Source organism: Plecotus auritus, assembly GCF_963455305.1.
Source record: "Plecotus auritus genome assembly, chromosome: 5".
In the NCBI taxonomy this organism is placed as follows: Eukaryota; Metazoa; Chordata; class Mammalia; order Chiroptera; family Vespertilionidae; genus Plecotus; species Plecotus auritus.
Window position 1 is genome coordinate 176772118 of NC_137776.1, and position 18723 is coordinate 176790840.

Genomic DNA, 18723 nt, shown 5'->3' on the forward strand with positions numbered 1-18723 from the left:
ATAAATATAAAAAAGAAATCAATAGAAAAAAAGGAATTATTCTCCCTGACAAAGTAGGTAACTTTCTGTCTTAATAAATTAAAAGTATTTTTTTTTTTAAATTAAAAGTATTTTATTTCCTGTGATAACAGCCTGTTTTCTAACATGTCTGGTTGTAGGTAAGCCGGATACTCTACAGTTTTGCCACCGCCTTCCGCCGTTCTGCCAAGCAGACCCCACTTTCAGCCACTGCTGCACCCCAGACTCCTGACAGTGACATCTTTACCTTCTCTGTGTCTTTAGAAATAAAAGAAGATGATGGTAAAGGTTATTTTAGGTAGGGCATCTGTGTCTTTAGAAATAAAAGAAGATGATGGTAAAGGTTATTTTAGGTAGGGCATTTTATTTTATTTTTGAAATTGTATTACCCTGCTATATTATCTGTGGTTCAAGGAAAACTCCTGGTCAGATTATATAACTTCCATACTATAAAATGATTGCCTTTAATAGGTGGAGTTTGTTTTTTCAATGTAAGTGATGAAGGAAAAGAAACAAGCAAATTTGCAGAGGTAACATTTGAAGAATGAAAAAAAAAAATTAATGTGGGGAAATGTCCCGTTCTTATATTCTTTTAGTAAGATAATAATGACAGAAACTAAGTCAGCTGGATTTGTTTTGCCAGGGGTTTGGTTTTGGTTTTGGTATTGGTTGGTTGCTTTATTTTAATGATCTAAAGATCTGAAGGCTGTTGAAATCAAGTTTTACCACTAAGGTTTATCTGAACACATTGGAAGGACACAAGTGAGATCTGCGACTGAAGTCTAACCTTGCATATAAGGTCAGAAATAAATGGTTTGGCTTTTTAAGTAAAACTATACTTTTTTGAGTAGTGAAAAGAACCCTGAAATAGAAATAAAAACTTAGATTTAGTTTAATTATTGCTACTATTAACAGTGTGAGCTTTTCCAAGTTTCTTTACATTTCCTGGCGATAGTTTCCTTACTTATAAAATGAGTAAGATCGTTTCATACTTTAAAATATTATAGTTGTAAATGATTAGATTTTTTCTCCATAGCCCTTATCAGAAAATTGGTGCTTTTAGGGATTAAAATTGATAATTGCATATAGAAGTCTCTTTTCTCTATAACTACTTCATAAAATGGATAAAGTGAAATTACATGAAAATATTAACTTCTAATACTTGATTTTAAATCAAAAGGCACACTGGTACTAATTCATTTGGAAAACTGATAACTAATAGTCTCCCTTCAAAGATTTTGGAATTGTCATGCCATCTGGTGGCCAATTTAGTGTATAATGCAGCTTCAACTTTGATTCATGCACTGTATGAGGCATGGTGCTCTGTGCTTTCTCATTAGCTTTATTTATATTCTCAGAGCAAAACTGTGTCATGGTGCTTTCTGTAGTATGCATTCCTTCCCTATAAACTTTGTAATATTTATTTTCCTTTTTAAGAAACAAAGCAGTTTTAACTACATTGTTTTCCTTTATTGAAGATATATATGTAGCTGCTGTTATAAATTCTGCTTAGGAACAGGAAAGATTTCTAAGATATCTCAGAGAAGCACTAGAATAACTTCCTTCTGCAATCAGTCGTATTTAAGGTAGAATGATCACAATTACTAGTACAAATATCTCTATTTCTATTCACCTTCATGCCAAGGAGATGCTATATAGAAAATTCCTGGATGGTCAGATTTGCTTGTCACATTTGTTAGGGTTTTGCTCTCTTTTTGTTGCATAGCTTTTCTGAATTTGTAGTTTATAGTAGAAAATAGTGTTGTGTAACATAATAGTGATGAAATCATTGAAAAGTATTCTTTTCATTGTCAGATTTGAACTTGTCAAACCCAGTTCCATTTATCCAGTGGTTCTAACATGTGGTTTTACCATAACATAAATGTAGGCAAAGTGCTGTGGCAAGGATTAATGCTCTTCTTTTCGTTCTTGAAAAAGTATAATTCTTACATTATTAAAATTTGAAACATGGTTTTCATTTTAGCCCTTAGGAAGGTTGGGCATTTTCATTGATACCATTCAGATGACTTCTTTTTTGTCTTTCTTAAGTTAACCCCATTAGATAGGCTAGCTATTTAATATTGTCCTTGTTTTGTATGTATGTAAAGAAACCCAGGGGAGTTAAGCCTGGACCTCATTTTTTTTTTTTTTTTTTAATTTACACAATTGGAATTAAATGTAAAATTACCTGGTTGAATCCATTCAAAGATATGGTGACAAGACCAAAAATCTACACTAATAAAAGAGAAAGATGCAAATTGACCGTACCTTCGTGACGCCCACCAGCCAACCAGGAGTGAGTATGCAAATTAACCCAACAAAGATAGCGGGTTGATTTGCATACACAGGTGCTGAATGGCTGGGGGTGGGGTGGGATGCAGGCATTCCACACTACCCCAGCAGCTCCGGGCCTCTGGGCAGTGTGGGAAGGCAGAAAGGCAGCTCCGCCAGAGCGAAGGCAGTGCTGGCAGCCAGGGGAAGGAAGGCCCATTCTTGCATGAATCTTTGTGCATCGGGCCTCTAGTATAAATATAAACTAGATACTCAGATCAGTGAGTAAACTTCCACTGCTTACACGCTGTACTCTTTTCTTATTAATATGGCTTTTCCTTGCCCTTCAAACTCAGGACACCAAAAATAACTTTATTTCCATTGTTGATATTTTAAATGCTGCTGAGAGATAGTATTACTGTGGATCCTTGAACTACATGGGTTTGAACTGTGTGAGTCCACACATACACAGATATTTTTCAATAAGCATAATCCACTTATCACCAGATTTCACATCCATGGATACAACAACTGTGAATCAACAATAGTATTTCGATCCATACTTGGGAATCTACGTATACAGAGGGTCAACTCAAGTTGTAGGTTGGGAGCAGGTGTTTGGTGTCCCTAATCACCACAATAGTCAAGAGTCAACTGAATATTTATGTTATAGCATCCACTGACCATAAAGAATGAGTGTTCCTATTGCCAGTTGAAAATTGAGTCCTATGTATATCGTTATAGTTGAAAATTCTGTCAGCCACAAATATTTAACAGTTTTGTATGCAAAAATTTTTCTGTGTATATGTTTGTCATTTCTAGATTTCTTTGCTAAGATTCTTTGATTTTTTAAAAAAAAATCTCAGTGTTATAAAATATTCTTAAATTGGTTACTATATAAAGTAGAGGAGCTTCAAACTAATTTTATTTCTTCAGAGCCACTTTTTAGTTTGAGTAGGTACTCAGAGCTCTCATGTGGCTTTTTATAGTGTCTTCTAATGGTTCTGTTGCCATTCTCTTGAAGTTGTTTAGTAATAAGACACTATTCAGACTTGCTGCATATTGGCTGATTGCCATAGGCAGATGTTTGCCTTTGAGAATAGAGGAGCTAGAAAAAGTGTTGTGTGGGAGATGAGGGGATTATTTTGGTAAAATGTCATTTTAAGAATATTTTCAACTTTTTTCTTAAGCTGATTTAAACTGTATCATTAGTATTCTTTTTAGAGCTTACAGACATGCCTCAGAGATATGTGGGTTCTAGTCCAGATCATTGCAATAAAGTGAATAGTGCAATAAAAATCACATAATTTTTTTTGGTTTACTGGTGCATATAAAAGTTATGTTTGTACTATACTGTAGTCAAAGTGTACCATATCATTATGTCTAAAAATTTACATATCTTAATTTGAAAATACTTTATTGTTTAAAAATGCTAACCATCATCTGAGCCTTTAGTGAGTCAAATTCCTTTTGCTGGTAAAGGGTCTTGTCTTGATATTAATGGCTGCTGACCGATGAGGCTGTGGGTTGCTGAAGTTGGAGTGGCTGTGGCAATTTCTTAAAATGAGACAACAATGAAGTCTCTTGCACCAATTGACTCTTCCTTTCACAAAAAATTTCTCTGTAGCATGTGATGCTGTTTGATAGCATTTTACCCACAAAAGAACTTCTTTTGAAATTGGAGTTAGTCCTCTCAAACCCTGCCACTGCTTTTCCATAAGTTTATGTAATACTAGAGGCTCAGTGCATCTGCACCAGTGGGGTTACTCAGCCTGGCCTGATCCCTTTTGCAATCCGGGACTCATTGGGGGATGTTAGACTGCCGGTTTCAGCCCTATCCCTGCAGGCCAGGCCAAGGGACCCCACCAGTGCACAAATTCGTATACATATAAGATCTTTGATTAATCTCTTCCCACCCTCCCCCCTCCCTCTTTGCCTCTGAGATTCATCAGTCTGTTCCATGTTTCCATGCCTGTGTGTTGACCATCCGCCTCCTGGTGGTCAGTGTGCATTATAGCTACCAGTCGAATGGTTGCTTAGGCTTTTATATTTATGTAATACTAGAGGCTCGGTGCATGGACTCGTGCATGGGGGAGGGAGGCCTTCAGCCTGGCATGTGCCCTCACGCAATCTGGGACCCCTCGGGGGATGTCCGACTGCCAGTTTAGGCCCAATCCCCACAGGCATCAAGCGGCAGGCAGCCAGGGTGGAGCCTGAGCCGGCCCTGCATCGCTTGCGCTCATGCTGGCCGGTTCCACCTACCACTGCTGCTTGGTAGCACTGCTGTGGAGTCGGGAGAGGCTCCTGCCGCTGCAGCTGCGCTCGCCAGCCGTGAGTCTGGCTTTTGGCTGAGCAACACTCCCCCTGTGGGAGTTCACTGACCACCAGGGGGCAGCTCCTGCATTGAGCTTCTGCTCCCTGGTGGTCAGTGTGCGTCATAGTGACTGATCGACTGGTCATTCGTCCCAACGGTCGCTTAGACTTTTATATATATAGATTTTAAATCCTTTGTTGTCATTTCAACAGTTCACAGCATCTTCAACAGTAGTTTTCATCTCAAGAAACTACTGTCTTTGCTTATCCATAAGAACCAATTACTTATTGATTAAAGTTTTATTATGAGATTCAGCAATTCAGCCACATCTTTAGGCTCCACTTCTAATACTAATTCTCTTGCTATTTCCACCACATCTGCAGTTATCTTCTCCATTGAAGTCTTGAACCCCTCAAAGTCATCCAGGAAGGTTGTAATTAACTTTTTTCATACTCCTGTTAACATTGATATTTTTGACCTCTTCCCTTGAATCATGAATGTTCTTAATGAATCTAGAATGGTGAATCTTTTCCATAAGGTTTTCAATTTACTTTGCCCAAATCCACTAGAGGAATCACTGTCTGTGGCAGGTTATAGTCTTACAAAATGTGTTTTCTTAAATTATAAGATTTAAAAGTTGAAATAACTCCTTGATCATGAATTGAAGGATGGATGTTGTGTTCACAGGCATGAAAATAACATTAATCTCATTGTACATTTCCATCAGAGCTCTTGGGTGACCAGTAATATTTTGAATCTTTTTTCTGAGCAGGAGATCTCAACAGTGGGCTTAAAATAATCATTAAACTCTGTTGTTAACAGATTTGTTGTTATCTAGGTTTCGTTGTTCTATGTATAGAGTACTGAGGAAGTAGGAGGGGAGAGAGAAACTTTGATATGAGAGAGAAACATCGATCTGTTGCCTGCTGAAGGCATCATGACTGAGGATTGGATCTGCAACCTGAGTATGTGCCCTTAGTGGGCACCTAACATGTGACCTTTAGGTGCATGGGATGATGCTCCAACCAAATGAGGCAAATTAGCCAGAGCTAGCATAGTTCTTAAGGGCCCTAAGGTTTTTGGAATGGAAATGAGCATTAGCTTCAACTTGAAGTCATCAACTGCATTAGCCTCTAACAAGAGAGTCAGCCTGTCTTTTGAAGCCAGGCATTGATTTCTCGTCTTTAACTATGAAAGCCCTAATGGCAACTTCTTCCAATATAAGGCTGTTTCATCTTCATTGAAAATCTGTTGATCAGTAGAGTTACCGTCCTTAATTATCTTAGCTAGATCTTTTGTATAACTTGTGGCTTTTACATCAGCCTTTGCTACCTCATCTTGCAATTTATTATGGAGATTATGAAGATGGCTTCTTTCCTTAAACCTCATGAATCAACCTCTGCTGGCTTCAGACATTTTTTCTACAGCTTTCTTACCCCTGTAAAGCCTTTATAGATTTGAACAAAGTTAAGGCCTTGCTTGGGATTAGGCTTTGGCTTAAGGGAATGTTGTGGTTGGTTAATCTTTTATCCAGACCCCCTAAACTTTCTACATATCAACAATAAGGCTGTTTTGCTTTCTTATCATTCATGTGGAGTAACACTTTTAATTTCTTTTTTTAAAACATATTTTATTGATTTTTTTACAGAGAGGAAGGGAGAGGGATAGAGAGTTAGAAACATCCATGAGAGAGAAACATCGATCAGCTGCCTCCTGCACACCTCCCACTGGGGATGTGCCTGCAACCAAGGTACATGCCCGGAATCGAACCTGGAACCCTTCATTCTGCAGGCCGACGCTCTTATCCACTGAGCCTGAGCCAAACCGGTTAGGGCACTTTTAATTTCTTTTAGGAATGTTTCCTTTGCATTGACAACTTGGCTAGTTGTTGGGTGCAAGAGGCCTAGCTGTTAGCCTGTCTCTGCTTTCAATATGCCTTCCTCACTAATTATAATCATTTAGAGCTTTTGAGTTAAGGTGAGAGATTGTGACTCTTCCTTTTACTTGAACACTTAGAGGACACCGTAGGGTCCTTAATTGGACTACTTTCAATATTGTGTCTCAGGAAATAGGGAGTTCTCACAGGAATGGCCAGTTGGTGGAGCAGTGAGAACACGTAATATTTATCGATTAAGTTTACCATCTTATATGGGTGCAGTTTGTGATATCCCAAAACAATTACATTAGTAACATCAAAGATTACTTATCATAGGTCACCATAACAAATATAATAATAATGAAAAATTTGAAATGTTTCAAGAGTTACCAACATGTGACACAGAGATACGAAATAAACAAATGTTTTTGGAAAAAGGTGCCAATAGAATTGCTTGATGCAGGGTTGCCACACACCTTCAAAATGCATTATCTGCAAAGCACAATAAAGCAGTGTGCAGTAAAATGATGTATGCCTGTATTAAACAGGTTTACAATTAGCTTATCACTGCCTAAGGAAGTGATAGGCAGCATCTTCCTGTTGGCCATATCGCCTTCATCTCTGATTTTTTGAAGGCACCTTGATTCGAAATTCAAAGGATCTATGATTAAGCATATTTTCTTACATATTTAAATAAATAAGGCAATAATTTATTTGTCAAAACCAGTGACTGAAAAGAAAGGAAAGAAAACTTAACTTTTTTTTGAGCAGCTGTGTGCTGGATGCTAGGTGCTTTATAAATATTTAATTTTTTCAGGAACAAAAATGAAAAAAACTAAAGCCACATTTTAGGGGATGGAGGAGTGGTTTTTCTAGCTTTTATAAATGATTTAGTGGATTACATACAGTATACAGTAATGTTATTTTCACATCAAGAGGCAGATGCAGCCAATATGCAGCAAATCTAAATTGTGTCTTATTACTGTAAACTTCAAGTTAATGGCAACAGAACTAGTAGAAGATACTATAAAAGGCTACATGAGAGTTCTGAGTATCTACTCATACTAAAAAGTAGCTATGAAGAAATAAAATTAGTTTGAAGCTTCTCTACATTTACATAATAACCAATTTAAGGACACTTTATAACACTGAGATTAAAAAAATCGGTGAATTTTACTAAAGGAGTCTAGAAAAATCTTCTATGATTTGAAAACCAGACGCAAAAAAAAGAATAGAATCTGTGATTCTTTTTTGTACCTGGTTTTTGTAATATAACAAAAAGTGTTCTGGTATATGTCATAAGAAAATACATCGCAAAAATAATGAAATATGTTGTTCTACAGTGCAGTTCCTAAAGATAAGGACAGACAATGCTTTAAACTCCGCCAAGGAATTGATAAGAAGATTGTCATCTATGTGCAACAAACAACTAATAAAGAACTTGCCATTGAAAGGTAAGCATTTCTTGTAAATTTAGCTTAAATGTAAACTTTAGTTTTTATCAATATAGTGGAGTAACATACTGTATTCAAAAATGTATTTGCACCCTGGCTGGTGGCTCGGTTGGTTGAAGTGTTATCCGCATACACCAAATGGTTTCGGTTTGATCCCTGGGTGGGCTGCCTGTCGATGTTTCTCTCTGTCTCTCTCTGTTTCTCCCCCTTTCCCCTTTCTGGCCCTTCCTCCTTCCCTCCCTTCTTCTCTCTCTAAGAATTTATACTTCAATGGGAAAAAAATACATATTTGCAAATGTTTTATTCCCATGGGAATTCTTTTGGTTATTCGCTTTGATTTTTTTAAAATAAATATTGTTCAGATTATTACAGGTGTTCCTCTTTTTTTCCCCCCATAGCTCACCTCCACCTGATTCCCCACCCCACCCCATGCCCTTACCCCTCACCACTGTCTTCATCCATAGGTGTAAGATTTTTGTCCAATCTCTTCCCGCACCCCTCACACTCCCTTCCCCCTGAGAATTGTCAGTCCACTCCCTTTCTATGTCCCTGATTCTATTATATTCATTGGTCCATTCTGTTCATCAGATTTTTTATTCACTTGATTTTTAGATTCACTTGTTGGTAGGTATGTATTTGTTGTCATTTTGTTGTTCATAATTTTTATCTTTACCTTTTTCTTCTTCTTCCTCTTCTTAAAGAATACCCTTCAACATTTCATATAATCCTGGTTTGGTGGTGATGAACTCCTTTAGCTTTTTCTTGTCTGAATCTCTTTATCTGCCCTTCAATTCTGAATGATAGCTTTGCTGGGTAGAGTAATCTTGGTTGTAGGTTCTTGCTGTTCATCACTTTGAATATTTCTTGCCACTCCCTTCTGACCTGCATAGTTTCTGTTGAGAAATCAGCTGACAGTTGTATGGGTGCTCCCTTGTGGGTAACTGTTTTTCTCTTGCTGCTTTCAAGATTCTCTCTTTGTCTTTTGCCCTTGGCATTTTAATTATGATGTGTCTTGGTGTGGTCCTCTTTGGATTCCTCTTGTTTGGGGTTCTCTGCGCTTCCTGGACTTGTATGTCTATTTCTTTCACCAGGTAGGGAAAGTTTTCTGTCATTATTTTTTCTAATAGGTTTTCAATATTTTGCTCTCTCTCTTCTTCTGGCACCCCAATAATTCGGATGTTGGTACACTTAAAGTTGTTCCAGAGGCTCCTTATACTATCTTCATATTTTTGGATTCTTTTTTTTTTTTGTTTTTCTGGTTGGGTGTTTTTTTTTTTTTCTCATATTTCAGATCTTTGGTTTGATTCTTGGGGTCCTTTGATCTACAGTTGAATTTCTGTATATTCTTTATTTCAGACAGTGTATGCTTAATTTCTGACTGGTCCTTTTCCATTTTTTTGGCATTCTCATTAAGGTCCTTGAAGGTCTCACTAAGCTCCTCAGAGGTCTCATCAAGTTTCTCGGCGGTTTTTAGAAGATTCTTGAGAAAACTTATAAATGTGGTTTTGAACTCTACGTCCAGTAGTTTGCTTTCCTCCATTTCTTTCATTCGTGACATGTTTCTTTGTCTCCGCATTTTGTTGCTTCCCTATGTTGATGGAGTGGTTTTCTGTGGTAGGTGACCAGTGGTTCAGCCTATCACCTGAGGTAGACACTCTTGGTGCACCCCTTTGTGGGCTGAGTGCAAAGTCTTGGTGTAGATAAGCCTTGATTGCTGTTGGTACACTGGGAGGAATTGACCTCCAGGCCAGTTGGCTGTGAGGACCCGCTGTGTCTATAATGGAAGAACTGCTGTGCTGGGGACATGCTTATGAGGCAGGACTTGCTTCAGTGGGGCTTTGGTGCTCACTGAGTGAGTCTGCCTCTTGAATGTGTCACTTATGGATGTGAGTAGTTGAAATCTGGTGTTGTCTCACACTGACCACTAGATACACTAGCTTCTGGATCTCCAATGGGGTGCAGGTCAGTTACTGTCTGAGGCCACCCAGCAGGAGCTACAGCGAGAACTACAGTTTTCTCCTCTTTGCTTGGGGTTTGGAGGTTTTGGAGCTGTCTGACCAGAGCTGCAGTTTGTTAGGTTAAGCTGCGATAGGGCAGACCATTTATATGCAAAAGCCGCTGTGTGGAGCTTGGGTGGGTTTGTAGATTGTGCGGTGCAGGGGGTCTCAGGGAGTCACTAGGCTAGGGCGTGGCAAACAGCGATGGCTGCCAGTCAGCCATCTCTGTTTCTCCGTGTTTCCAAATCCCCCCGTCCCGCGCCCCGACGCAGTAAACAATGATTGCTGCGTGCACCTCTGCAAGAAAGCCACCCTCACTTTCCGACCCGATGGCAGACAGTCCAGCTTCTCCCCGTAAGAGTTTGGGTCCCCAGCGTCTCCCCAGAGACTGGAGTTCAGAGTAATCGGGAGCTTGTCTCCCTTCGGGTTGAAAAAAGCAGCGCGCCCAGTTGCCTGCCGCCAGCCCAATTCGCACGCCTCCGTGCCTCAGCTTTTCAGCGCTTGTGCACGTCTCAATGCTCTTTTCTCTTTCCTTCTAGTTGTAGAACTTCCACTCAGCCAGCTTTCCCGTGGTTTTGTCTTTTAGTTGTAGTTTTGAAATTGTTGTGCGAGGCAGCAGTTTAGGTGTTTACCTATGCTGCCATCTTGTTTCGGATCTCGCTTTGATTTTTTTTAAATTAAATATATTATTTTTAATTTTTAGAGAGAGAGAAAGAAAGAGAGGAAGGTGGGGGAGGGGGATAATTTCTTGTTTCAGTTACTCATTGGTTGCTTCTTGTAAATACCCTGACCAGGGATTGAACTTGCAACCTTGGCATATTAGGACAATGCTCTTAACCAACTGAGCTACCTGGCCAGGGCCTATTTCATTCACTTTGAAAAAACTTTCATAAATCATTCATAAGTACGCTCACTTTATGTGATAATAGAAGGCATACATAGAATATGCTTATCTGAATTAATGAAGTAAGGGGGATTATTTGGCAATAGTAATGTATTGTTAATTTTAGTGTGTCCTTTTTTCCACCAGTAAGAATTTTTTAAACATCTTTTTTGTGTTCTTTTTTCCAAATTTATGTCAGTTCTTTCTTTTCAGGTGTTTTGGTCTTCTCCTTAGCCCAGGAAAAGATGTACGAAATAGTGACATGCACTTGTTAGATTTGGTAAGGATTTTTTTTTCTTTTTTTAAGTTATACACTATTTCTTCAATAAAGATTGTTTCACTTTATCTTATCTGAATCTAAAAATTAAAGCACATTTATGAAGGTGTTCTTGTAAGCTATAAAGCAATAAAGATACAGACATTTATTTCTGACTTGATATTTACTAGCTTCTTAACTGTATTAGTGAATAATTTTTGTTTATCATGTAGAGTTGAAGTGGGAATCAATGGAGAAAAGTTGTGAGAGAATTATTTGCAAACTGTCATGAGCTTTATAAAAGTAGGTAGTATTAGTACTAGTTCTATTAAATGTAATATTTTCAATACTAAAATGTATGTAGTAATTATTCACTTGACAGAAGAATTCAACATACAGGTTTAGGTAATAAATTTAATGTTTATACAGGTTGATTTGATTTATGGCGTTTACTTTATGTATACGTTTGCAGGAACAATTGTACAAATAATTGGAACATCTTTAATTTTAACTGTAATTATTCAAATACACTTCTACCATTAAAAAAACTCTTTGATTATCATTTTTTTTTTTTTGTATTTTTAAAGGCAGCAAAGTGGGGGTTCACTGTTGTTTCCTTAATTTGACATTAATGCTTGTTTTACTCTTTTCCTTAGGAATCTATGGGCAAAAGTTCAGATGGAAAGTCTTATGTTATTACTGGGAGCTGGAATCCAAAATCCCCACATTTTCAAGTTGTAAATGAAGAAACTCCTAAAGGTAATGAAGAGTGCAGACATTATGGACAGAATTTTAGTCCCACGAAGACACCCAAACCTTAGGACCACTTATTTGACAAGCCTCCAGTGCTTACCTAATTCTAATGAAACCAAAGGGTTTTAATAGTTCTTTAGTTTATTACTAAATTTGACGTGTAAATAAAGTATCATTTTTCCCTCACTTTTCTTATCCCTGCTTCCTTTCTACTTATGTACTTATTTATTTACAGGCATCTAAATTTTATTTACTTTTGTGGAGAGATAATACAGGCACATGTGGTTAAAAATTCAGAGGATATACAAGGTATCCCAAATAATGTATACCTACTTTAACAGCTGATAGCTCAATTTTGAAAATGAAATATATTTTAATAATCACTGCCTTTATAATTATTCAAAGTGTCTGTATACATTTTGGGGGGACACTCTATATAGAGAAAAGTAAAAATCTACCACAGTTCTTAGGGTCGTACTCTACAGGGTATCACTGTGACCAGTTTCTTGTGTAGCTTTTCAGATATTCTGTGTATAAATAACCTTTTTAAGATATTTCATACTCTTCCCAAATGTCTTTTGTTTAATTTATTGAGGTGACATTGGTCATTAGGTTTCAAGTGTGCACCTTCCCCAAAAGTTATTTAATGGTTGAATAATGTCATATCCTGAAAATGTAACATTATTTGCTTAACTAGTCCCTCTTATTGAGCATTTTCCCCTTCATTTTTTCTTATTATTCATAGCATTATAGGTAAATAGATAAAGGATATAAACAGTTGGCATTGTTAACCAATATTTTAAAAGTTGAGAAACCCTATCCTTGGTGAGAGTGGCATAAAGAAGACATATGTCATTATTGTAAAATAGTTTGGCAGTACATTTCATAAGCTGTAAAGTGTATACTGCTCTTCTGTACTATCCACTTTAAAGAATCTACCCAAGAAAAGAATTCTCAATATGGAATATAAATTTTCAAAACAGTAAATTATCTGATTATTTTAGATTCTTAGTTAATGGAATACCTTAAGATATCTTAAAAGTTCATAATAGTAATTACTTTTACATTAATCACATGAGCAAATATATTTCCATTTTTTAAATTTCCTTTCCCCCTCTCTCTCTAGATAAAGTGTTGTTTATGACCACAGCTGTTGATTTGGTAATAACAGAAGTACAGGAGCCTGTTCGATTTCTTCTAGAGACAAAAGTCCGGGTTTGCTCACCTAATGAAAGGTTATTCTGGCCCTTCAGTAAACGTAGTACTACTGAAAATTTCTTTTTGAAACTAAAACAGGTACCATACCTTTCTATAAATAATGGAGTGGGGGTGGGGATGAGATAAGAAAGGAGAAACCACTTTTGAGTCTGATTTATTATTAATCTGAGCTATCGCTCAGGTCATATGTTTTTTAAATGTATTAAGAGGAAAAATTATCTTTTTATTTTTACCCATTTATTAATTTTGCTCTTCATTTCTGCTTGAAGAACCAAGTTTCCCTCTGATCTCACTTGCCTTCTACCTATAGAAATTCTTTTAGCTTTTCCTTTAGTGCAAGATGTACTTCTGTATCTAAAAATGTCTTTATTTCACTTTCATTCCAGTAAGATATTTTCACTGGATATAGGATGCTGGGTTGAGAGTTTTTCCTGAGTATATAAAGTGCTGGGTACTGGAAATATCAGGGGAACTTTGTAAAGTATATGATTATCTAACCACTATCCTATACACATGAAACGATACAAAATAATATTGAGTGTAAACTATAAATAAAATTTAGCCCTGGGCGGGTAGCTAAGTTGGTTAAAGTGTCATCCGGATAGGCCAAGGTTGTCGGTTCTATCCCAGGTTAGGGTACATACAAAGATTCAACCAGTGAATGTGTAAGTAAGTAGAATAACAAATCTCTCTCTCTCTCCTCACCCCCTCTCTCCCTCGTTCCCTTTTTCCCTTTCTCTCCCTCTCCCCCTTCCTCTCTCTAAAATCATTAATTTTTTAAAAAAGATATTTGCATTAAAAAATAAATAAGTAAATAAAATTCTCTTAAAGGAAAAGAAAAAAGTAATAGCAGCTACCATTAATTGATGCCATCTTAATATATTGTGGTCATCACTCTACTAGCTACTTTCACTTTTTCTGTCTTATGTAATTTTCTTAGTGATCCAATGAAGACAGTGTTGTCATTTTATAAATCCAAAGATGTAAAATAGTAGATTTTAGGGGATGTTGTGTGAAAAAGATACATACCTAAGCTTTCTAGGAGCCTCAATCAGGGCTCTTTCCATTGCGATGTGTTGTTGTTTTTTTGTCTTTCTGTAAGAGTATTTTTAGTATTTACTTAAATTAAGCATAATTAAAATTTTTTTTTGCTAAATATATCATTTAAAAATATATTTTTATTTTTATTGATTTTTAGAGAGCAAGGAAGGGAGAGAGGGAGAGAGAGAAACATCGATGAGAGAAAAATCATCGATTGGCTGCCTCCTGCACACCCCCACACTGGGGATCAAGCCCAAAACCCCTGGGCATGTGCCCTGACCGGGAATAGAACCGGTGACCTCTTGGTTTATGGGTCGATACTCAACCACTGAGCCATATCAGCCAGGCATAATTTAAATTTTTTAACCACTTTGCAGTTCTCATTAGAAAGGAACAGCAGACCAAATTTAAGAAATATATATGTAGTTTATATTATTGCTGTATGGGAAAACAATCATAGAAATGTTTTTTAAAAATGCATGTTTATAAATGGAATCTTCTTTGCTTTTACTAAATTTATCTGATGACTCAGTAATTCTTTTTTAGCCTGGAAGCCTTCCCAGCTGTGGGGAATGTTATATTAAGATGGCATCATATTAGAGAAGAAACATATTAGGGAAAGAAAGATTGCTTTTTTAGATTTAAACTTTCAGATATCATTTACTAAAAAGAAGAAGAAATTGGTCTAAAGACTAGGTTTTCTAACAGTGACATCATGTGAATAAAAGGCCAACTAAGCATTCTTAAAACTATGGAATTATGGAATTTTAATTGCCAAAGAGACTTTAAAATCTTTTATAAAATTATTATTTATAAATTGATAAACTGATGCCTGAAAGACTAAATGATGTGGCACATTGCCATATAGTCAAGTAATTAGTATAATTATACTGGAACTCTGGGTCTCTTATTTCTGTTTGCTGTGTGTATGTATATATAGCCACATGCACACATATACACTAAACCACTGTACCTCTCAAGATAAAAAATAGGAAAATGCTTCCTATTCTAGAGCTCTTCCACTGCTAAGTATCATTAATAGCTCATTCAGCTGTTTCAGATAACAACTAATGTTTTAGAGTTAGTTATAACAACAGAAGTAAATCCTGTTTCCTATCAAAATTTATAATATATAAAAGTTAAAAATAATTCCAAATTTAAATTGACCATGTGCCAAAGATTTTAAATTAGTTCATCAAGTAATGAGGGAAACAGACGGTAAAACTGGTTCTAAGTTTTGAGGAACTTGAGTTTATCTAGTCCTTCCTTTAAAAAGAGGATTAGAAAAAGATTGTGCTAGGTTAAAAAGAAAACTGGTGAATATCCTGTATGTCAGCGGTCGCCAACCAGTGGTCTGTGGACCACTGGTGGTCCGTGAGGTCCGAAAGGTTGGTGACCGCTGCTGTGGGTAACCTTTGGGTTATCTTTCCTGTTGGACAAAAATCATTTGCATATCTACTGGACACAAATCTACAGGATAATATGCAACTTCACAGAGTCTGGGTCCTTAATTAATAGTAAGTAGCTAAGTCAAAATTGGGTGGACATGTTGAAAAAAAGTCTGCAAACTACAGTCTGTGGGTCAAATCTGGCTTGGTGCTTGTTTTTGTAAAATTTTTTCAGAACACAGCCACACTCACTGTCTTTGGCTGCTTTTGCACCATAATAGCACAGTTTAGTTGTGGCAGAGACTATTGGTCCACATAGCCTAAAATATTTACTATTTGGCCCTTTACATTTACCAACTTCTGTATTAAACATTGCTTCAGGATGATATTGAAAGGACATGTTGCCATTATCTTGGAATGGGTTAATTTTTCTTAAGAACCCAAATGAACATTGAGATGATATAATCTGTTCTGCCTGGTATTTCTGTACCTAATGAACTTCTTACCCTTCCCCCAATTTCTGTATTTTTACTTTCTGCGTGTATGTCTTTCTCTTTGGTGTAGCCACCTTTCTAGTTGTCTGTGTCTTTTCCTACAGTTCTGCCTTGTCCTATTGCTCTGTATTTCACTCCTTTTTTTTCCTTCCAGCTCCCTAAACTGGCTATGATATGCAAATTTTAATATATTTAAATATTGTACTGGTAAAGTTTTTTATTCCCTGTTCTTTTTTAAAAAAATATTTTATTGATTTTTCACAGAGAGGAAGGGAGAGGGATAGAGAGTGAGAAACATCCATGAGAGAAAAACATCGATCAGCTGCCTCCTGCACACCTCCTATTGGGGATGTGCCCGCAACCAAGGTACATGCCCTTGACCGGAATCGAACCTGGAACCCTTCAGCCTGCAGGCCAACGCTCTGTCCACTGAGCCAAACTGGTTAGGGCTATTCCCTGTTCTTAATTTTAATTTAGGTCCACTTAAACTTTTACATGTTTGCCTCAAAGTAAAACCAAAGTACAAACCAATTTTTAGTTACCAAAATTTTGTTGATAATATTAGTTTCTTTTCTGCCATTCACCTCTCTTCCCTCTATTCTCTCCCCCCCCCCCCCCAGTTGTAGCTTTCAATTAAAGTTTCCTACACTGTTTCAATTAAGCTGAAGGAGTGGAAACACACACACACGGAAATAAGAGGACTTTCTTAGTCCTAAACTTTATTTTAGAATATTTTAAAACATTTTTTTCATGTAGAATTTTATAAGGGAAACATTGACGGATACCTTAAAGTAACTTGGCAGCCACAGAATGGTTAAATTTCTAGTTCACACTTACTAAATATTGGTTAGATGTTTGATGATATAATCTTTAGACAATAAATAAAATTGCAGAACTAGAGCCCTGCTTGATAAACATGCTATTTTCCTAAGGGTTTTAAAATGTAAACATATACTTTTCTATCTAGAAAAGGCTACCTTTAGTAAAGCTATTTGAAGTAATACTTTTTTATTCTCACATCCTGTATGAAGTCAGAAGTACTCAATTTGAAAAATAAAGACTCTTACCACTTAATAAGATAATATTTTTCATCTTCAAGATAAAGCAAAAGGAGAGAAAGAGCAATACTGACACTTTATACGAAGTTGTGTGCTTGGAAAGTGAGTCAGAAAGAGAGAGGAGGAAAACTACAGCCAGCCCCTCAATTCGCCTGCCACAATCTGGATCGCAGAGCTCAATGATACCATCTCCTCCAGAAGATGACGAAGAGGAAGGTAAATTGTAGGGAGAGCCTCAGTTCTGTTTTGGGGTGGAGGATTTAATTTTACCAGGGAATTGATAATGTGACATAGCATTTGGAATTCTTTCAATATGTACATCTACTATACGTAAAAAACTGGGAGATCCAAAAAATGATTAACTCGGGACTTTCTTTAAGATAATTGTAATCAAGTAGGACAAAATGAGATTTACAGTTAGTTCTTTTTTAAAGAATCAGTCTAGTATTACACATTTTCGGAGCAAATTTACACAGCTTCCACTTGAATGCTTTCATCTCATCAGATTCATTTCACAGGGGCAAGTCCACTTGCCAAAAGTGGCTTTCACATATGACTATGTCACAAAATACTTAAATATACAAATTGATATTTATACATTTGGGGGTTTTACGCTGATAAACATTAGGAATCTACCAGTTGGGGTTTTTCCCTCTTTTTTTAATGGTGTATCTATGAACTAATCTGTCTACATAAAAGTGAGAAAAGGGGGGAGAAATAAAAGTTTGGGAGGCATTTTCGAATTTATAATTTTGTACCAGGGCTTTATTTTTCATGGGGAAAAAGGTGCTTATGATAGAAGATCATATGAAGCATTTAGCAGCTTCACAGGAAGTGTTCTGGAAACGGGAAAATCCATTTTTCATTGTGGGGAATGTGGTGTGGAGCATATGAAGAGTAGTTTTTGAGCTGGGAGTTGGACAATTCAAGGAGAATTCAGCAAGAATATTTGGGCTGGTGTGGGCACTCCTGGCCAAGAAAGTACATTAACAATGGCACGGAGGTGGCAGGAATGATTGATTAGGTTAAGATAAATAATATTATTATATGGATTTTACTCAAGTTTAGAGCAAGCTCTGACTTTCCACTTCTCATTGTTCTCTGTAATTTCCACTTTTCCTATGACTAATCAATTTAGGATTATTTATTAGTAATATTGCCACCAATTACTAATCCAATTTAATATATGGTAGGCAGGTACTTTGTTTATAAAATAATACTATTCTATATAATAAGAGAGAAATATGCTAATTTTCCGTTACAACTTGAGGCGTAATGACCAACCGTGTAAGGACCAGATCATGAATCTGCAGGAGGGTGGGGCCGAGAACTACAAGCAGGCAGGGAAAAGCTACAGGAGGGGGCAGGGCAGCAAGCTGTGAGGGGGAGGAGGGGAGAAGGGGTCAGAGGGAGCTACAGGAGGGCGGGGCAGCGGGTGGAGAGCTACAGGAGGGCGGCAGAGAGCTACTGGCCACGGATTTGTGCGCAGGGCTACTAGTGTTTATATAATCCTCACTCAAAAAACCTGAGAAACAGGATTCATTATTATCCTTACTTTGCACATAAGGAAATGGAATCTCTGAAAAGTGTGTTTGCCAAGGTCACACAGTTAGAAATAGCAGGAAGAACTCAATTTAGGTCTATGAGTTAATGGTCTGAGCCCTAGTCTGTCATTTCTGTGCATTTGGGTCACATGAAGTAT

General features: G+C 36.9%; 1 protein-coding gene across 3 annotated transcripts in view; it reads left to right on the plus strand.

Moving 5' to 3' along the window:
• Window positions 1–18723, plus strand: part of RABGAP1 (RAB GTPase activating protein 1) — a 130627-nt gene that overhangs the window by 38762 nt on the left and 73142 nt on the right. For 2 of the 3 annotated variants that reach the window (XM_080669534.1, XM_080669535.1), the window contains 6 exons: window positions 159–316; window positions 7823–7933; window positions 11027–11093; window positions 11726–11828; window positions 12949–13118; window positions 17063–17237. In XM_080669534.1, coding sequence (XP_080525660.1) covers window positions 159–316; window positions 7823–7933; window positions 11027–11093; window positions 11726–11828; window positions 12949–13118; window positions 17063–17237 — 784 coding nt within the window. The other variant, XM_080669536.1, reaches the window with a different exon arrangement.